General features: G+C 50.3%; 3 protein-coding genes across 5 annotated transcripts in view; 1 reads left to right on the forward strand and 2 right to left on the reverse strand.

Moving 5' to 3' along the window:
• The window catches only part of LOC120899792 (tRNA-dihydrouridine(16/17) synthase [NAD(P)(+)]-like), an 84,809-nt gene extending 72,757 nt beyond the window's left edge, over positions 1-12,052 (reverse strand). The window contains exons 1-2 of one of the 2 annotated variants that reach the window (XM_040306008.1): positions 11,949-12,052; positions 11,534-11,667 (exon numbers count right to left, since the gene is read on the reverse strand). The gene's annotated coding sequence lies outside the window, so the exon portion shown is untranslated. The remainder of the gene's footprint in view (positions 1-11,533; positions 11,668-11,948) is intronic. The other variant, XM_040306010.1, reaches the window with a different exon arrangement.
• LOC120899791 (sphingomyelin phosphodiesterase-like) lies at positions 8,587-11,025 on the forward strand. Its single transcript, XM_040306007.1, has 3 exons — positions 8,587-8,807; positions 9,064-10,493; positions 10,574-11,025. The coding sequence occupies exons 1-3, from the start codon at positions 8,666-8,668 to the stop codon at positions 10,910-10,912; spliced, it is 1,911 nt and encodes a 636-aa protein (XP_040161941.1). The 5' UTR covers positions 8,587-8,665; the 3' UTR covers positions 10,913-11,025.
• Positions 12,053-12,352: 300 nt separating the features above from the next.
• The window catches only part of LOC120900319 (signal-induced proliferation-associated 1-like protein 1), a 78,605-nt gene continuing 71,297 nt past the window's right edge, over positions 12,353-19,660 (reverse strand). For both annotated transcript variants that reach the window (XM_040307146.1, XM_040307145.1), the window contains 2 exons: positions 14,472-19,502; positions 12,353-14,402 (listed from right to left, as the gene is read on the reverse strand). In XM_040307146.1, the coding sequence (XP_040163080.1) occupies positions 13,851-14,402; positions 14,472-19,487 (5,568 nt within the window). In that variant the 5' untranslated portion in view covers positions 19,488-19,502 and the 3' untranslated portion in view covers positions 12,353-13,850. The remainder of the gene's footprint in view (positions 14,403-14,471; positions 19,503-19,660) is intronic.

Here is a 19,660-nt window from a genome sequence, read left to right on the forward strand (position 1 = left end):
CGGCGAAAGCGCGTCAGGCACGACTGACTCTCACACACTCCCTCCCTTTCCAGCGAGTTGTTCCCAAGCTGCTCCAAAAGTTACCCAGTTTCCGTAAGGTCCGAAACGACGTGGATACTGATTAGTGCAAAGGTGGTAAGGATTCGTTTCCTCATTGTTCGACGCAAACCGCCCCATCCAAGTGCCCGCTTCGTGACGATCCTTTTGCATACCTTTCGGGCGCAAAGAATGGCCCTTCTTTTCCTAGCCTACTCTGACGTCACAGCTAGGAAACCGTCGTCGGCATGAATAGTCGCGTAGTCACGTCGTGTGCTTGGTACGTTTCTGCCTCGCTTCTAATCGATTGCCATATGGCTTACCATCTTGGGCGGGAGCCTTTTCCCTCTTTGCTAAAACTATTACTCATTTGAAGAGGAAAAAGAAAAGACCAAATGACACAAATAGACGACGTGAGAAGGGCTAAAAATAAAAACGGGATAATGGAAATACAATGCGAGCGAGGCGTCGTTCATTATGTGTGGCTGAGTGGGCGAAAGGTGCTCAAAGGGCAAAGGTGAGTGCGCTGCTAACCTGTAGGGCATTAATTCCATTCCAATGACCTATACACCAAGTGAAAAGTCCCGGCACCGGCAATCCGGTTATGGTGAAAGTAATGCACATAATTATGGATTATTGTGCCGCTGCTTGTGTATTTTTAAGATGTAATCGATCGGGCCCTATACCTGCGATAGTAACAGCCTTTAAACAGTCGATAGCACTTTAGTATAAAAAAAGACTTTTAATTCTATTTTAAGGTTGAAAAAGGTGCATTTTTTCACATTTTTAACAGGAGAGTCGGATTATAAATTTCCTTCTCAGAGGCAATCCTGCTTTCCGCTTATACTTGCCGATATCAACGAATAAAAAGCAGTTGCGAAAGGAAATCGAATTAGGCTACCACAACATTTCACACACAACAACGGAGGGTGGGAGAGACGATTTAAGTCATTCAAATCCTTCCTGCTCACCTTACGCAGCCCAGCAGCTTCCCTTTTGCTGCGGGCAGCAAATTTACGCAGCAACGCAACGCAACAACACGTCCTCGCCCGTCTGCCCGCCACAACAACAATGTTTAATTTGCGGAAAGTCTGTGTTGAATTTCCATTTTTACACCCTTCTCCTAATACTCCTCCTCCTCCTTTCTCTACCCACGAAATCGAAATCCCACCGCTTTATCACAACATCAACGCACAACAACCGTATGCGTAGCGTAGCACTTGCTTTGGGGGGCGCGTTTGTCCGGGAGGAGAAAAGTCGTCATATTAACTTTTATGTTTATGTCGGCGCAAATCGCGTTCCGAAAATTCGCAAACGACACCAACACACACACACACACACACATACATACAAACACTCTTCTCTCTCTCTCTCTCTCTCTCTCTCTCCCAGCCATCACATCGTAAGTAGTAAAATCGTCGCTGTCGGAGGCTTTTCCGGCTTAATTTTCCAGCCCCCAAACACAGTGCGGAGAGTGTGCTTCTTTTCGTCGCACTTTTCACAGATGGAATGGTGTTGCATATGTCCCTTTTTTGTTTATCTGCCTTTTTTCTATCAACATCTTCTGTCTGACTGACTGTGTGTTGTAGTTCGATGAGACAGAAAGAGGCAACTGAGTTTAATATTACCATTAAAAAAAAAACAAACCGGCTTTGTTTTCCAATTTTACTACCACCCTGCAACAAAAAAAAAGCCACAGCATGGCGATGAAAATGGCATAAAAATGGGGAAAGAGAGGGGTAAAAATCATATTCAAACAAAACACTCCCCCGGTCATTCAACGGTACATTCATCACAGCCTTCGTTCGCTTCCTGATCCTGTAACTATTTTCCACATACTTTTGCATTGGCTTACTCCATTTCCGATGCAGAGATTCATCATGCCACGGAATCAAGTCCCTCGCTGTTCCCTCTGGAGTCCCTCGCTGTTCCCTCTGGAGTCCCGCTGTTCTGTTCCATGGACAGAGCAAATATGGCGGAAAATTAAAGAGTCGTACAGCGTGTCCATTTTCCTGCCAAGGACTGGTTTCTTCTTTTTTTTTTAATGTCCACGCTCATACTTTGCCTGTCCACTTTCAGGCACACAACACAATGCGTTGTGTATCGGCCACGCAAAAGGGGCCCAAAGAATGGGGGAGGAGGAGAGCACGAGTGCCGTTTTGATTGTGTTTGGCTGTTTGAATTATTGGATGAGGAAACCAGGGGGACATTTCTTTTTTTTTTCCTCTCTCCATCCATTTCAGGTTGTTTATATTACTTTTATACACTTTCCTGCACTGCACACACACACACACACAATCTCTCTCCAGCTTGCCGTGCGGGGCAGCCGGTTTTCTGACCGGGCGCAAAACTTTAGCCCGAAAGGGAAGTATATAAACCCGCACTGTCCACACCGAGGCCACACCGATGGCACCAGAGGCAAAGATTTATCCCCTCACTCACCCCCCCCCCCCCCACACCTTCAAACCCCAAGCCCCCTCCCAAGCCTGTGTCGCTACTGCGGCCCGCTTGCAGGACACAGCTTCCGGTGTTACACGGGAGGATTTATGCATACAAAGTAATAAAAAAGTGAAACGCAAAAACATCCTCCCTTCCCTTCAACACCGCCGGCCGGCGATTGGCCGATCCGGATGTGCCAGCCGTTTTATACCGCACCCGCAGCGTGACCTTTATTGCTTTGCCAACCCGGTTGGCTCCTCGCCGTCCTCGTTCATCACGATGACTCGTTGGAAATACATTAAATTATCATATTGTTTTGTTGTGCTGCTCCCATTTTTGCTGTTTTCAATCCATCACGATGCGAGGATTTGTGCGGCTGGGTTAAGATGATCCCGCTTCAATACCGCGCACCGGTAGAAAGGGAATAATACGAGCTGCAAAAAAAAAGACTTCAAATGACATTGGAGGAGTACATTGGTGCAGGAAATTCATCATCGCGGGTCGGGTGTTGGAAAATTGGAAATAGCAAAATTGGCTTTTCATGGTATACGCAATGTCAATGCAAGAAAATGGGGGGAGGGGGGAAATGCAGTTTTATGCCAATGAAAAAAGGAAAGAGGCATACAAGTATTATCCGATTGGAGTTAATATTGCTTATCGGAGTTATCCGATAAGGACGAATAATATTGTTGGCAGAGTTTTTCCTCGTTTCCTGTTCTTTTCCAATCGAAAAAATATCTTATTGGTTTAATATTACGTCCTAATCTGGTCATGATGTTAACGAACAATTTATAGAGTTAACAGCTTGTACTGTTATTTCACTTTTTATGTTATAAAAAGCCATTTTGAGAGTAAAAAGTAACCAGGACTGTACCTCTATAAACCTATAAACTTTAACTGCAATAAAATGCGTTTTTCAAATTGTATTCAAACTCGAATTTGCAACCTTGTCCCACTAGTTCGCCAACATACACCAAGTATTCAAATAAAGAAGGTAAAAAATATAATCCATCACATGAAAAATGGGCCCTTAATTGAGCTGATGAGCGGCTGGAAATGATGGACCAAGCGGAGCTGAGGTTATCCGATGCTGCATCGAATGACGGACAGACAGCGGGATTATGATTATGCTCCTCTTTGCGTACCGGATTAAACTTAATCGTTGTCAGATGTTGTACGGTCGAACACACGAACCTTCAGTTCAGAACTGACCTTCAGTTGTAAACCATTCGTCAGCGCTTCGAGTTTTCGATTCCACGAAAGCAGCATAAAGACGTGCTGAGATGGAAAGTCCTTTCTCCAATGCAAACCTCGGCATCTCTGTTTGCCATCCAGTGATAAAAAGCCGCCACGAGAAAGCAAACAGATTTGCGTCGCCAACATCAACCAGTGGGATTTTTTTTTTATTTTACAAATAAAGAAAGATAAGTCTATTGTCGACCGAAGAGGATTTAGGTTTAAGCAGCATGTTTTTAGAGGCTTAAAAATCAATGGAAAATCACTGTTATTGGACAAGAAAACTATGTGTAATCTCTACAACAACTGTTAGCTATCGTCCATCGACAGCCGCAAGGTATGCAATCCGCATAGCAGCAAAGCAACTGTTATGCAATCCGCATGATACAATCTCCGGTTTTAAACACAGTTTTATCCGTCTATCACTGCAACTTGAAAGATTGATTTGGGATCAACGGGCTCAACAAAGCTTTTAATCCCACTTCCACAAGGCAACTGGTGGTTTGTTTGTTAACTAATCATAACTAACCACAACAACACAGAAACCCTTTTCTTTCGCCATTTTTTCTGCCAAGATTCTACCAAACTATCGAACGACTAAAAGCAATCCAAACTGTTCTTTACAAAAAGTCCATTCCACCCCACATCAAACGCTTGCTCCACTCAATCAAACCAGGTGCGGTGAAAGTAAATTGACGGTGATCGATCATAGTAGTCGCCTCGCCTCTAGAAGCCCGTTAAATACACTTCCGACTCGTTCGACTCGTTCTTCATCGACGTCGACAGGAGAGGGGAGGCACGGATAGTAGGTAGCGTAGCAACCGCAGCCAAACCTGTAGCCATCTTTATCGCCATCAAGTGCAGAAATAGAAATCCTCACAAATACATACACACGCAGACACAAACACGTGTGTGTTCTACCAAAATAAATTGAAAACGATCGACGAACGAACGAAAAGCATCAAACAAACAAGCAATAAAAAAGCAACAAACACGCACACATGCACACACACATACACACCCACAGCTCCAGGATGTGCTACTAGTTGGACGATAACGTTAACCTTTTTGGAGTAGTTATGGGGAGATGTGACGGAAAGAAGGAAGGAAAAACAGCTTCCCAATTCATCCTTTCACCAACAGCAGCGGCAGCAAGGTTTGCTCTAGCTTTATCCACTGCCCACCGTTGCTGTCCCACGTTCGCTCGCTGCCGGGCTTCTTCGCAACCGATCAGCACCAATAAATCATCCGCCCGGTGGGGGAGAGTCTTTGGATTTGGCAGACGAATAAACAGATCCTTCCCTACCGCCCATTCCGCGCGAAAAACTATCCCATTCTACTCCCCTTAGGTCGGGTTGTTCATCCTACACGATGAGGTTTTACCCCAGCAATGGAACGATATTTGACGTTCTCGGCTGCCTCGGTTGATTCCTTCCGACCAAGGCCAACAGCTCCTCTCCCCAGGAACGTTGATGGAAACTCTTGCCACGTGATTTGTTCCAACGATGTGAAAAAAAACTAAAAAGAAAAAAAAATACTCAAACACAAACCTTATCACACACACGGACATCTCCTTCTCCTCCCCGCCGATCGAATCAAGGCGTTGAGGAGATAAATAATTCCGCAGATGAATGACGGATTGCCTGCTTCCTGACCCGGCTGCCCGCACACAGCGGCCAAAAGGCTGCAAAGGCAATAAGTTCTTCGTCTCTTGGCTCTCTTTTTGGCGAGAAGAATCGACCTCCCGAACCCCACTCCTTTGCCAGGTGTCTGTGGCAACCGCTTCCGTCTATTAATCTTTAATTGGACGACTATCTCACACATCGGACGAACAATCCAAATCAATCGAAGCTCGATGTTGTTGTACTCGGTAAGATGATGGGATAGATTATCCGCGTTGAGCGATGTTGTTGCTCTGTGTTTTCGCCAATGTGTTATCGCCTCTGATCTGCTTCAATTATTGATTTATAGCACGCGTGCGAAAGAGCAAAAGCGTCCTTCATTATTTATGCACAATTGTGTACTAATATCCTTTGGTAGAAGGAGCTGTTAGCGCTTTTATTTGCAAGATTTTTCCATCCCTTCAGCTAGGTGGTGCATGGTGGTTACAAGTTCCGGGAAACTCTTTAATCTTCTCTCCCGATGTAATCAACCGTTTCCGCAAACGAGCACATTAACCACGAACCTCTTCCGGATGCTCCACAAATGCAGGGTGGAGGAAACCCGACCCAACTATAGCAAACTATCAGAGAGCAAGTAAACGGTACGAACGAAGGAACGGTAACAACCACAACGATGCGCTTCCTGCCCGAACCGATGGCAAATGGTTCGATACCAAACGATGCATATTTAATCTTTCCTCTTTGCGCTCGAAAAACTATTGATTCCCATCGAACACCAATACCGCAGGGTCGGTGGTAGTGGGACGCTGTGAAAGAACCCTTATCGGTGGCTGTTGAAAGGCAGCAACTGGTAGTATTCACACAGCAAGCAAAGCTCTCGTCATATTCTCAAGTGGCAGTACACCGGGGGCGCGTTTGTGTACCTTTTAGCTTGCCGGTCTGGGCAAGAATTTGTCGAGAGAAGAGAAAATACCAAGAATTGAATAGGACATAGGGAAAAAAGGACCATTTTTTAACAATGCTGCTATAATCGCTTCTGTGCTGACCCCGCCGAAGCATTAGAAGGGTTTGAAATGCACTACTTTAACAAAGCTTGTTATTGCAAGAAGGCCCTTGCCAACCACAGTGTGTAGTGGGAATTAAATGGTCAACGAGCAACGAACGCGCAAAGAGCTCTCTGCAATACGCAGAGGTATGCAACCATGGCAACGGAGCAGCAGCGCAATCAACGGTTTCCCGCTTGGATTCTACGCAAACTTGCCTACGTGGTCATGCTGGGACGTTAACAGGTTTGATTGCATCTTTATGAACTTTTTCAGATTTATAATTCATTTGTAAAGTCGTTCAATATCGAGTCTACATTTTTATGTCTTCTTTTATGTCTTCTAGAACTCTATCTGTTAATTGAATTAACAATTTCGCAAAAAATATCGCTTTTTAGTGGTACGCTCGCCAGCTGGCTGACTAGTTTAATTAAAAAGCATCTAATTAAAATAACAAACATCTCATGGCTTGTTGAGAAATTATGCAAAAACGTGTCAACTAAAAAGCAAAAATTGACTCCGAAATCAGAACCGTCTCCGGAATCGGAATCGACCTGGGAATCGCAATTTGCTCCGGTAACGGAATCAGGCTTGACTCCAGAAATGGAGTTAGGTCCGGAATTAGAATTAGTTTTTGAATTGAAATAAGAAGTGTGGGGAGCGACAATAAGTCCGGGAATCTCCATGTAAATAGATCATTTACATGTAAATTTTGATTCTTTGCCGCTATCAACACGTAACATCATTGGACCCAAACGCCTATTTCTATGAAGATGCCGAAACCGACTCCGTTTCGAAGCCAATTCTTATTTTGGAGTCAATTCCGATGTCGGAGCCGATTTTGATTCCGGAGTCAATTCCGGAACCGATTCCGACTCCGGAGCTGATTCTGATTCCGGAGACAAATCCGATTTCGGAGCCGATTACGAAGGCGATTCCGGAACCATTTCCGGAACCAATTCCGGAACCGATTCCGGAACCAATTCCGGAGCCGATTCCGGAACCAATACCGGAGCCAATTCCGGATCCAATTCCGGAACCAATTCCGGAGCCGATTTCGGAATCGATTCCGGACTTACTATGCGGAATCCATTCCAGAAAACTTAAGAGCTATCCGGAATCGATTCCGACGAAATCTTCTTTTTCCCCATCACTGGTTCAGACTGTAGTTGGCAGGCCATCCAAGTTAAAGTGCTAATTTTCATTTCGAATCCAGGTCACTCATTGTATCACTCATATCAATCATTGTAAATGAAACGAATGAAATGAATGTTATTGTTTTTAAAATAAAAAAATTAAACAAAAAAACCACAACGTAGTTAATCTATTCAATTTCATAGAATTTTGCATTTTTGTTTTGTTCCAGGCAATGTTGGTTTTACCAAGAAATTGGATGTTAATTGCTATTGCAAACAAGCATCCATTAATGGTAATCAGTGGTATTGCTGTAAATAAAACTAGGTGACTGAGGTCTAAATTAACAGTTGAGTTGCGTATGAGCTGCTTTGGGGTGTACGAGACTACGAACCCGAACACTTGGAGCAAGCAACTTAATAAGCCGTTCATTTATCGCGGTATGCAATCGATTGAATGCCTATCTGATCAAATAAAACATCAAGAACCCTCATAAAAAAAACCCGTGCCCACAACACAAATCACAGCAAAAGGGAGAAAGTCTTACAGCAATAACCCAGATAACGCACACCTTTCCTTCGATGTACAGCAATGCTCTATCTCACGAGTAAGCAAACCAGCCAGCCAGATCATGTCCCAGCGCTATTAATACGCGGGTGCATCATAAATTCATGCCAATATCCACGCCCCAAGCCAGCCATTCACCTCAAAGTTCCTCCGTTCAATGTCCGCATCCAGGGCATCATCTTCTTTGCGTGATCAACCAATATTTACGGCCAAGCTCAAGCTCCAAAAAGCCAAAGATCCTTTAATAAGATCGTACGATTCAACTCAAAGCCCGTATCGGAGTTTCCCCCCGCCCCTCCTTCCCAGATTGGCACCTCTCAAGTGGTCCAAGTTTCTAATCACGAGATACGGGTGCTGCTGTTGTGCCCTGCTGTATGTGCACGCGAATTCCAACTCCCACCACCCCATCTGTCCCATCCATTCAAAACGGTAGCGCAATTATTGTGGCGCATTTTGCTTAAATGCCTTCTTATCAACCCGCCGGCTGGTATAAAAACGCTCCACAACCGGGCGATAGCACTCTAAAGTGTGCTGGACACCTGGGGCAGCGCGTGAACTTAGCAGCAGCAGCAGCCCGCTTTTAGTGCAATGAAGTGTCAAGTGTCGGTGCTGCTTGGGGCAGCGCTGCTGTGCCTGGTGGTGTTGGTGCTGCAGCCATCCACCGTACGGGCTGATCGGTTGCAGCCGAAAGGATACAAACAGACGGTGGAGAAGCTGCAAAAGTTTTACGGTAAGTGAGCAGTGCCGCTTCAAAAACAACTCCCGTTTGACGCACATTGGCGGCAATCAATCTCCGGCCGAACCCTACAAACGCAAAAAAACAGCAACACAAACACTCGATCTGCCTTAATCTTATCGTGTTTCCCTAAGCAAGGCACGTTCCTCTTCACGGGGGGTTACTACGGGAGCTTGTGCCATAAACCAAGATTATCGTCAGGCCTGTAGCATTATCACGAAATCTCCTTTTTTTGCTTTTTGCTTTGCAGCGTCGTTTGAGCAGCAAGTGTCGCGGGAATTCCGCCGCTGGCAGCAACAAGGATCCATGACGCCCCACTTCCGCCACCTGATCGCAGCGTCCGCCATCGGGAAAAGTGAGCGAGCGCAGGAGATCCGCGAGCTGCCCACCGCTCGGGAAGGACCGCTGTGTGCGATCTGCCGCGGATTTGGCGGCTCGGTGCTGGAGTTCCGCCGTGAAGGTGCATCGCGGGAGGAAGTGTTCAACACGACGGTCGAACTCTGCACCATGCTCAACCTGCAGGAGGAATCGATCTGTCGCGGGTTGATCGATCTAAACATTGACACGATCCTGTACATTGTCGACAATCGGCCGGAACTGTCTTCCGCGTCGCTGTGTGCGGTCGTGTTTCAATCGGGTGCTTGTGTGCTGGATGATCCCACCTTTACCGAGTGGCAGGTGGAGCTGGATCCGAATGGAACGCCCGTGACCGCATCGAAAGCGGGCACTCCCCAGCGTGGACCGAACGATCTCAAGATCGTACAGATTACCGATCTTCACTTTGACCCGAACTATCGGCCCGGGTATAATGCGGAATGTGGCGCTCCTGCCTGCTGCCGTGAGTCGCAGGGAGTGCCGGAGGATCCGGCAGCCGGTGCCGGCCACTGGGGCGACTATCGGAACTGTGATACACCGTGGAATGCGGTTGAAGATCTGCTCGATCGGGTGGCGGAAGAGCATGCCGATGCGGACTTTATCTACCACACCGGGGACATTATCGATCACGGCATCTGGGAGACGTCGATCGGGTACAATGTACGCTCGATCAGCCGTGTGGTGGAAAAGTTCCGCCAAACGTTCGGTGAAACGCCCGTCTACAACATTCTCGGCAATCACGAGGCCCACCCGACGAACGTGTACGAGCTGGGGGAGGTTACGCGGCCAGACTTTTCCACCAACTGGCTGTACCACCTGTCGGCCGATCTGTGGAGCCAGTGGTTGCCCCAGGCAGCGCAGCAAACGATCCGGCTGGGCGGGTACTATACCGCGCTGGTGTCGCCCGGCTTTCGGGTGATTGCGCTGAACAATAACGATTGCTACACGTTCAACTGGTGGATTCTGTTCCAGCCGGACGCACTGAAGGGCCAGCTGCAGTGGCTGCACGATGTGCTGCTGCAGGCGGAGCGGGCGGGCGAGAAGGTGCACATTCTGGCGCATTTGCCCATATCGTCCGATTGTTTCAGTGTGTGGCAGCGCGAGTATAGGCGCATTTTGGAGCGTTTCCGCGACACGATCAGCGCCCAGTTCCATGGGCATACGCACAAGGATGAGTTTAATGTGTTTTACGCGAGCGAAAGTCCGGAGCATGCGGTTGGCGTGGCGTGGAACGGTGGTAGCGGTACGTCGCACACGAACGTCAACCCGAACTACGTCGTGTACTACGTCAATCCGGAGACTTACGTGAGTTAGCGGAGGTGTTTATTTGTTGAAGGATGGAGTATTAACCGCTTTCTTCTCTCTTTCATTCCCCCCCAAAACAGGAAGTAACGGACTTTGAGTCGTACGCGTACAATCTAACCTCCGCCAACATGTCGCCGGACGAGCGTCCGGCCTGGTTCCGCATGTACTCGTTCCAGGAGGAGTACGGCCTGTCCGATCTTAGCCCGGCCGGCGTGGACGAGATGATCCAGCGGCTGGGCACACCGGCCGGGCGCGATGAGCTGCGCCGCTACTGGGAGTACAAGGTGAAGCTGGCGGATGCATCGCTTGCGACCGACTGCACTGATGAGTGTTTGCTCAATCATCTGTGCGAGATTGTCACCAATCAGGCCGATGACTTGAGAAAGTGTCAAGAGCTGTCGGAGACGTTCTTCGATTGAGGGGACAAAAATGGAACAGAAAATTGCGTATGCGTTTTATAAACGTCCGGTGAAGAATGGGAAAGGGGGAATGCAAAGGAATCTAAAATAAAGTTACAAAATTGTTAAGTCCACGTGTATGTGCCTTATCTTTGTGGGATTTTTTTGTAATCGTTTCATAATTGGCCCTGGGTGGAACGACGTCCTTCACCATTTGACGGTCATTTCCTGAGTATTTGACATATTGTCCAAAGTTGACCGATATCACTGCGTGTTACACCACGAACACGGGGGCCTGGTGGGAAGGCTGATGTGATACTAACAGTCCCAAGAAAACCTTCACAATTGATAAGGAAGACGCAACTTCACACTCGCAATTTGTTGGTCATGCTTTTTAACATATTTGACGGAATCAATGCAACGGTAGTCGGCGGAAGATTGTGCAGCTTATCAGATGGTGACCGAAACACAAATAATCAAGGTGTATTTATACAATTAGAAAGATAACTGATAAGAAAGAAAACAGGGAATATCATAATAGAATTCGCTGCCGTAGCATTGACCTAAACTTGCAGCTCGCTTTACATTTTATGAAATAGTTTTTTTAAAAGAACGACTGAAAAAGATGAAAATATTACTCACCACGTGCTTTTTATTCTTCGCTTTTGAAACTGCCCGTCGTATGCAAGGATTGGCGCAAGCGGTCAACACTTTGTACACAAACAGCTGTTCGCCAGACAGCGACCGGGAAACCACAGCACCGTAAGCCAACCACTCTGAAATGTGGAATTTTGGTTGAGCTAATGAAACCTGCACGGACTTGCTTATTTCTTTCAATATTCTCTATGAACTAAAGCATTATTAACAACACTACAGCACATTCGACGACAACGTCCACTGGCACGAAGCTGCGTAATTTGCCTGTTCAAGATTGCCCGTGGGAAAAACTGTACGCTCTGTTTCCGAAACGATTGCAGCCCTCTACACCAATTCTTTTCCCCTCCCTCGAAAGGATACGTAAAAATGTGGGTAAAACAAAAGCACCACACACACTCACCCGGGGGAAACAGGCAATGTTTAGAATTTTCCACCAAAAGGAAGCGAACCGAAAAGCACTGCACACCGGAGAGAGCACGCGATAAAACGTAAACAAACCAGCGGCACCTGAATTCCCGACGGCCATCAATTTTGACATGACAGCACAGCGAGTGTTCAATCCGTACAGTGTAAACGCAAATATATCTGCTACTTACGCTAGCTGCCGCATCGACCCGGGTGGCGCTGCTCTAATGATTTGAATTTGAACCGTTGGTGGAGTTAGTTTGAAGAAAAACTGATATTCAAGACGTATTAACAATAAATGGGCTTAGTAATTTCTCTTCTTCTTCTTCTTCTTCTTCGAATGTATGAACTAATTTTCGAATAATAATTTCATAAAACAAAACAAAATCACACATTCAGTTAAGAGTTCTGTAGTAACGTTTTATTTCATTTCACTTCATGGATTCGCTTCATGTAATTGCTCTTACTCGTCTAGTTATATAATACAACAAAAATGTAGAGATAGTAGTGTGTTACCCATAAATTAAGAGATACTAAGGGGGCCTGTTCTTTACACTGTTTGCCGTTGCACCCGTGCGGGAGATTTCTCTCTACATGGAATTAACATTGAAAGTAGTAATTTATTTCACAAACTGTATGTTTCTTCTTGCTTTCTCTAGTTTTTCAAACCACTGCAATTTCAAGCAACAACATATTTATAATAGTAAACCGATCGATTGTGGTAGAGATTTCCATCTACCTCCCAATAGTACTGCCTTTTGTAAGCGTGTCTTTCTGTTGGTCCTGTGCACGATTTGGCGTAAAAAAAGAACGAAGCTTAAAACTAACAACATTACCGCACAAGGGAAGGAGCTTGCTGGCCGCACCAAACACCCCTTTGTGCAAAGAGCACCGAAAACGGTTACAAATAACACACAATTCCACAAGCACTGGATAATATATTTTGCTGGTCCGGGAACGGGTTCTAAAATTCCTAACTGTTCCTTCCGTTTGAAAATACCGTTTAGTGGTGCAGGGACGTGGTGCTCACTCTGATTTAACATCGAATGTTCGCACACGCAAAAAGAGAGATAAATTAAGAACGACTGCTACTAATGCTGATTTCTATACACAACAAATAAATCATACAAAATACCTTTAGCAAATTGGGAAAAAGTGGGTAAGTAGTATAATAGTAGAACAGTACATTTTATGAAGAAGAGGCATTTTTGGCATAATATTTGTCCTTATCGCTCGCATACGGTGCGCACCGCAATCTACGAAAATCGCCTCACCACACCTCGCCTGGTAGAGGCTACGATTTCTTGCTGGTATCCTTTGTTGCGCCTACATACATATTTATGTAAATTGGGCTGTATATAGTTAACTACATTCTAGTTCACGTAATTGGTGTTTGCTGTTGTGATTTGCAGGAGAAAATTGTCCCATTCTCACTCACTTCATACAAAGGTGAATCTCTTATCCTATAAAACAGGGCCTTACACCCATATCAATGTTCTCCTCGTCTCATCTGCAAAAAGACACTTCCTCCCGCTGTGTTGTGTTGAGTGTGTGTGTACAGAATATTTAACGTCCTTTATACTGGTGCTCAAAAAATCTAAACCACTAACGTCCTACAAATAGTATTGTTGTAAGAGGTGCTTCTTACTGTGTTTCTGTGTATGTGTGTATATATATAAATGTTATACTCGTTTGTTCGCTAAAAGCGTACACACACGAGACGCTTTATGTACATAATTTTTGGTCAAATATAAGAAAAAAACGAATGTCAATGTTTTCCCCCCTTCCTTCCCTTTATAAGACGATCACGCTTTGGAAGACATGACATGTTTGTGGGTGTGTGTCTGTTCTGAATTGCTCACTGTTTGCTATTTACCGACCTAGCCACCCGCCCTCTTTACGATTGACGATCGATCGTCTGGAAAAACCATTCGGTGAACCGGCGCAACTGCTGCACCGCCGCCTGACTTTCGTCCTGCAGCCGGCGGTTCTCCTCCGTCAACCGTTTGACGGCATGCTCGAGCGACCGGCGGCGCCGCTGTTCGCGCAGCACACGATCGGACAACTGCGTCACCTGGCACTGCAGTTCCGGCAGGCTGGAGCTGTTCTGCAGCGCCATAAGTGCTTGCTGCTGGGCCGCTGCAGTGCTACTACTGCCGGTGGATACGGGCGAGGCCGAGCTCGGTGTGGAGGAGGACAGGTCCACGCCACTTCCGATGCTGCTGCCGGTGCCGCTCACACTGCTGCTTCCACCCGCACCACCACCTCCACCGTTGACAATCGTTCCCATTGGGCCATTGCCGCCACCGTTCATGGTGCCGTTGTGACCGGACTGTTGCTGCGGATGTTGCTGCAGCTGATGCTGATTGTGCACTCCGTTCAGCACCTGGCTAATGTCGTCGTAGTATACGTTGCTTCCTGGATGGGATTTTGCCACGGTTTCAGATAACTAAAACAGAAAAAAAACAAAAGTTAGAAGAGCATGTTCTTCTTGGCGTCAGTTACAATAATGACTTACCTGTGTCATTGCTTTGGTTGCCGTGTCCACCAGACTGCTCCAGTCCATCTCCTTCATGTCTGGCAGTGGGATCTTCCCCCCACCATTCCGCAGAATGCCTCCTCCATTGACAAACTTTTGCTGCTGCTGCTGCTGCTGGTGATGTTGCTGCTTCCTGCTCGGGGACATCTTCAAATGGTCCTCGTTCATGTGATGCTTGCCGAGCAGCTCACTGGCCGGGCTGGAGCTGTTCGACGTGGTGGACGAAATGACCGTCGCCGGGCGAGCCGTTGTGAAGATCACCTCCTCCTCACCGCCATTGCTATTGCTCGGGCTGTTCGTACCACCGTTCGCCAGCTTCAGCCCGTTGCCACCGTTGGCCGCCGACAGCTGCTGATTCGAGCCGCCCAAATTGACACCCTCCCGCGAGCGACTCTTCTGCGGGATCGGTTTCAACCCGCCCGCCAGGCTAGCAATGTTCCCCAGGCTGTGGCTGTTGTGGTGGCCCTTCTGCATGCGCTCCAGCCCGCCCGCGTTGAAGTTGTCGTCGTTCGCAATGTAGTCCGGATTGATCAGCTTCATCAGGTCCTCCTGCAGCGTGCTGCCGGTCGTGTAGTTCACACTGTTCCGCTGGGGATGATGCTGAGCGCCGCCCTTCAATGCGGCCCCGCCTCGAAGCTTGGCCGGTTCGCCCTGCCCATTCGGTCGGGGGCTGTTGTTGCGACTGCTCGAGGCACTGCTGCCGGAACAGTTTGCCACGGCGCCGTTCGCCTTCTTCCCATTGATGCCGTAGATGTTGGTCGTCGTTGCCGAGCGTCTCAGCTGCGGCGAGTTGTGTCGCGAAAGATCGTCCTCTTCCACGTGATTGCCGGCCGCACTCATCAGCAGATGATGGTTGGAAAGATTCTTCAGCGAGCTGCTGTACAACGGTTCCGGGTGGTTCTGTTGCTGCTGGTGGTGCTGTTGCTGCTGCTGCACTTCCCCGTTCGGTGAGTCGGCAATGATCAGTCGCTTCAGCAGTGCGATGTTGGCCGAATTATCCCGTCCCACCGATTGACCATTGGCAGCGCCGGACTGTTGCCCGCCGTTGCTGCGCGCTGGCGATGCTGACATCGGTCCACCTTCGTTGTGCAGCGACAGTGGCCTTGGGCTGGATCCGGCAAGTGGAAGCGAATTGCTCGACGACGTCAGCTTCGGATGGTGATAGTTCACGCTCGGATCGGACGCTACCGATGGAGGGCCCGCCGCCATCAAGGACGATGCTTCCTGCGGTGGATCAAGCACGTCGTACCACCGCTCGTCGTTCGACGAGTGTCCGCTCGAGGAGGACGTCAGCGTGCCCATATCGGGTCCGTTGGGTTGGGCGACTCCGGAAGATGCTGCTGCTGCTGCCGCCGCCGCTGCTCCTGCGACCTGCTGCGGCCCCGAAGCACCAACTGCAGCGGTAAACGAGCGACTGCTGCTGCCCGTACCGTATCCCGAGCTGTTGCTCGAGCGTGGCGGTGAAAAGTTACGCTCATACCGACGCCGATGACTGGCGGACGATTGCAGCTGTCCACCCGGGAGCCCCTTTTTGCTGCTGCTGCTACTACTGCCGATGCTGCCACTGCCTGCACCATTTTGACCACTGGATCCGTTTTTATTGCCGCCGCCGCCACCACTGCCGCCCTCCAGCATCATGCTGTCGTACTCGTTTTCGTAATTGATCGAATTGAAGCGACAGTTTTGCAGCGTACAGCCCCGCCGCGGGGTAAAGTCGGCAAACGATTCAATCACCGTGACCGTCACCTGGGCGGACGTCTTCAGCAGATCGACCATCTGATCGTGGGACAGCGTCGCTACCGCCACCTTGCATATCTCCACCAACCGGTAGCCCTGGCGAAGTCCGGCAGCCCACGCTTGGCCCGAAATTTCCACCTGCGTCACCACCCCATCCGGCTGCACATGAAACCCGAGCTGGCCCATCGGATTGCGCCGCAGACTAAGCTCCAGCGCACCGCACCCATTCGTCACCGCCCGCAGCCGCTCGATCACCTCCAGCTGCTCGTCCCGATCGCCCGTGTCACGCATGTTCAGCGTCACGCACTCCCCCTGGTGGTAGTACACCCGCAGCGCGTTCTGGCTCGTCGACCATCCCAGGATCGCCCGGCACGGCGTCACAAAAATGATCTGCCGCGTGCACTCCTCGATCAGCACGAACGTTTCCGCCGATATGCCCAGAAAGCAGTCCACCTGCGTCGACTGGCCGCTGTCGTGCAGCACCACCTGCCAGCAGAACGCACCACGCTGCGACAGATCGCCCGAGAAGCGCGGTTTCGTCGGCCGCTCCCGCTTCTTGCTCGGAAAGATGGAAAACCGCTGCCCGGTCTCGACCACCTGCGCCGTGCTGTAGTTGGTCGCCAGATCCTTCAGGTACTCCTGGCGCGTCCGGATCGCCATCATCGCGAACTTCACCGACCGGTGGGCCGCATTCTCCGCGTTGATCACCTTCGACAGCAGAAACTCGCCGAACTGCTTGCCGCGCGGATAGTGCGACCCGGCCCGGACCGGCGGCCCGAACACGGGCACGTCCTTCGAGCGCGATACCGCCACCCGGTACTGCGTGTGCTCGCTGCACGGGTTGACCGCCCGCACGATCACGAACACGTGCTGGAACTGGCTGCGGATGTTCTTCGGCGTGAAGGGTAGCGCGCCCGGCTCCTGGAACACGATCGTCACGATGTCGTTGCCGATGTGCCGCTTGCGCAGCAGCTGCTGCCGATTGTTCGGCGTGAACGGCAGCATCGTCGACACGTGGAACATGATCTCGCAGTCCTGGTGCGTCGCGTACAGCGAGTGCGTCCCGGTCGAGTCCGTCTTGTTGTCCAGCCCGGCCTTGTAGTGCTCGAAGCCCTTCAGCCGGACGCGCCGCCCGATCGTGTCGAGGAACTCGTTGAACGCCGGGCCCGCCTCCTCGTTGTTGTACATGTCCTCCTCCGAGGACTGGCCCGCCCGGCAGTACAGGATGCCCACCTTGTACTTGTTCGTCAGCCCCTGCTCGTCCAGCTTCAGCAGCTGCTGCTCGCACTGGGGCGTGCCGACCGCCAACCGCAGGCAGCCGATTTGTACTTCCGGCGCGACGTACTCGAGTATCTCTTTGGTATTGGCGTGCTTGCCGGCACCGCGCGCATTCGGGATCGAGTCCTCGATCACCGAGCCGCGCAGCGTGAGCAGCTCCGAGGTGCGCACGATCAGCCGGTACAGGTACTGGTCACCCTGGTGCGTCGTCGTGGGCGCCACGTCCGAACCGTGCAGCGCGAGCGTTTGGACCGGCGCCGGGTTCAACTTTTCGCGCTTGATCGAGATCGCAACCGGGCCCAGGTGCTCGTCCATACCGAACCAGTTCTGGTGCTCCTGGCCGAAGAAGTACTGCCGGTAGTAGAGCGCCCCGTTGTCGATCTGCTCGATCGGGCGGGGTCCTTTTTGGTACGGGCAGGTGTAACCCTTCCACAGTGTATCGTTCGCGCCACACTCCAGCACGGAGACGCCGTACGCGAGCGCTGGCCGGTGTATTGCCCGCCGTTGCTGTCCCGCTCCACCCGCACCCGACGATGAAGACGACGTGGTGGAAGATGCCATACGCGTTAGGCTAACCTCGCGCTCTTCCTCACCGCCAATTTCATTCCGGAAGAAGGGACAGTTTTCTAGCAGCTCGTTCTGCTGCCCATCCCCATAGTCTTCGTCCACACTGTCCCCGTCCGGGGTGGAGGAGCGCGTCCCGTACGTGGCGGCAGCCGAAGCCCCCGTGGTCGTATTGCGCCGCCGTTCCAGCAGAAAGCCACGCAATTTGGCCGCATAGCCCAGGTTGGCGGTAAGCGAGCGGCAGTCAAAGTGCGCGAACGCTCGTCGCCGCTGACGTTCCTCAATGTCCGCCGAGGAAACGGTCGTCGTGGTGGAGCTGGCACTCACGTTCAGTGCCATACACAGCTGGCTGTCATCCAGCGAGGCTGTCCCTGGGGCTGCTGCTGCTCCTCCATTTGCCACCTGGCGCTTCCCGTTCGCTGAACCGTTTGCAGAGCCGGCCGCACTTGCCCCATTGCTCGAGCCCCACAGTCGGTGGAACTTGTTCCTTAGCTTGGGACTGGCGTTGCCTCCCCGGTCGACCACATCGTCCCCGGTGAGCGTGATGTTTGAAGAAGCTGGCGCTGCTCCATTGCCATGCCCATGCCCGCCGGAGTGGTGCTTCCCGAGCGAGTACAGCAGCGAGGACGCATCCAGCCCGAACGGTTGATACTCCTGCAGCATCGTGAGGAAGTTTTCGCCCGCACTCGGTGCCCCACCACCCTGGTGACCCTGGTGATAGTGGTGATGGTGCGGATGTCGATCCGATGAGATCACATCGATGGAACCGTGGCTGCCGTACTCGCGCCGCAGATTCGTTCCCCCTCCCGTGTGCAGATGGTCCGGCAAACCGCCAGCACCACCGTGATCGTGAATCAGCTCCAAACTGGAATTGCTCCGGTAGAGATGGTCGGTCGGTCCGTGGGGTGACAGCTTTGTACCGACCACCCCACCGCCACCGTTGCCCATCGTCGCCATCTGTCGCTGGACGAAGGAGTAGCGCTCGTGCAGGGAATTCCGTGCCAGCCCGGCATCAACCCGCGCTCGCCTTACATTGCTTTTGTAGTACTCGACGGCATGCATCGCGCGTTCCCGTGCCGACCCCGAGCGGGTCTGTGGAGCGCCACCGGCCGGTGTTAGATGATGCGGCGCTCCACCCATGCCGACGCCGGGCGGTGGCGGTGGTGGCCCATGTGGGTGATGCATCCCGGACGGTGGTAACTGGTGCGAGACTCCGCCAACGAGACGCTGTGATGGATGGGACTGTTGTTGCTGCTGTTGTGACGATTGCTGCTGCTGCTGCTGTTGATGGTGTTGCCCCATCATGGCGATACCGGCACCGGCCACAACCGGCGTGGGCATCATATGCGGCAGGCCAGCCGCTGGGCCGCCGCTGATGTGAGGTGGTGGTCCTCCAACCTCCGCCAGATTTATCATCCCATTGCTAGAGTCCTGTGAAGAGATTGAGAAAGGAAATGGGAAAAATAGATAAGAATTTGTTATAAAAATAATGTGTCTAAAGCGTCTTAAACTCCCAAAAAAAAACAGCAACTGTTGCCGAAAAGCATTTACAATCAAAAACCTCTCACCCATTGATCGGTTATGGTCAT

This window comes from Anopheles arabiensis, chromosome 3 (genome assembly GCF_016920715.1).
Source record: "Anopheles arabiensis isolate DONGOLA chromosome 3, AaraD3, whole genome shotgun sequence".
NCBI classification, from domain to species: domain Eukaryota; kingdom Metazoa; phylum Arthropoda; class Insecta; order Diptera; family Culicidae; genus Anopheles; species Anopheles arabiensis.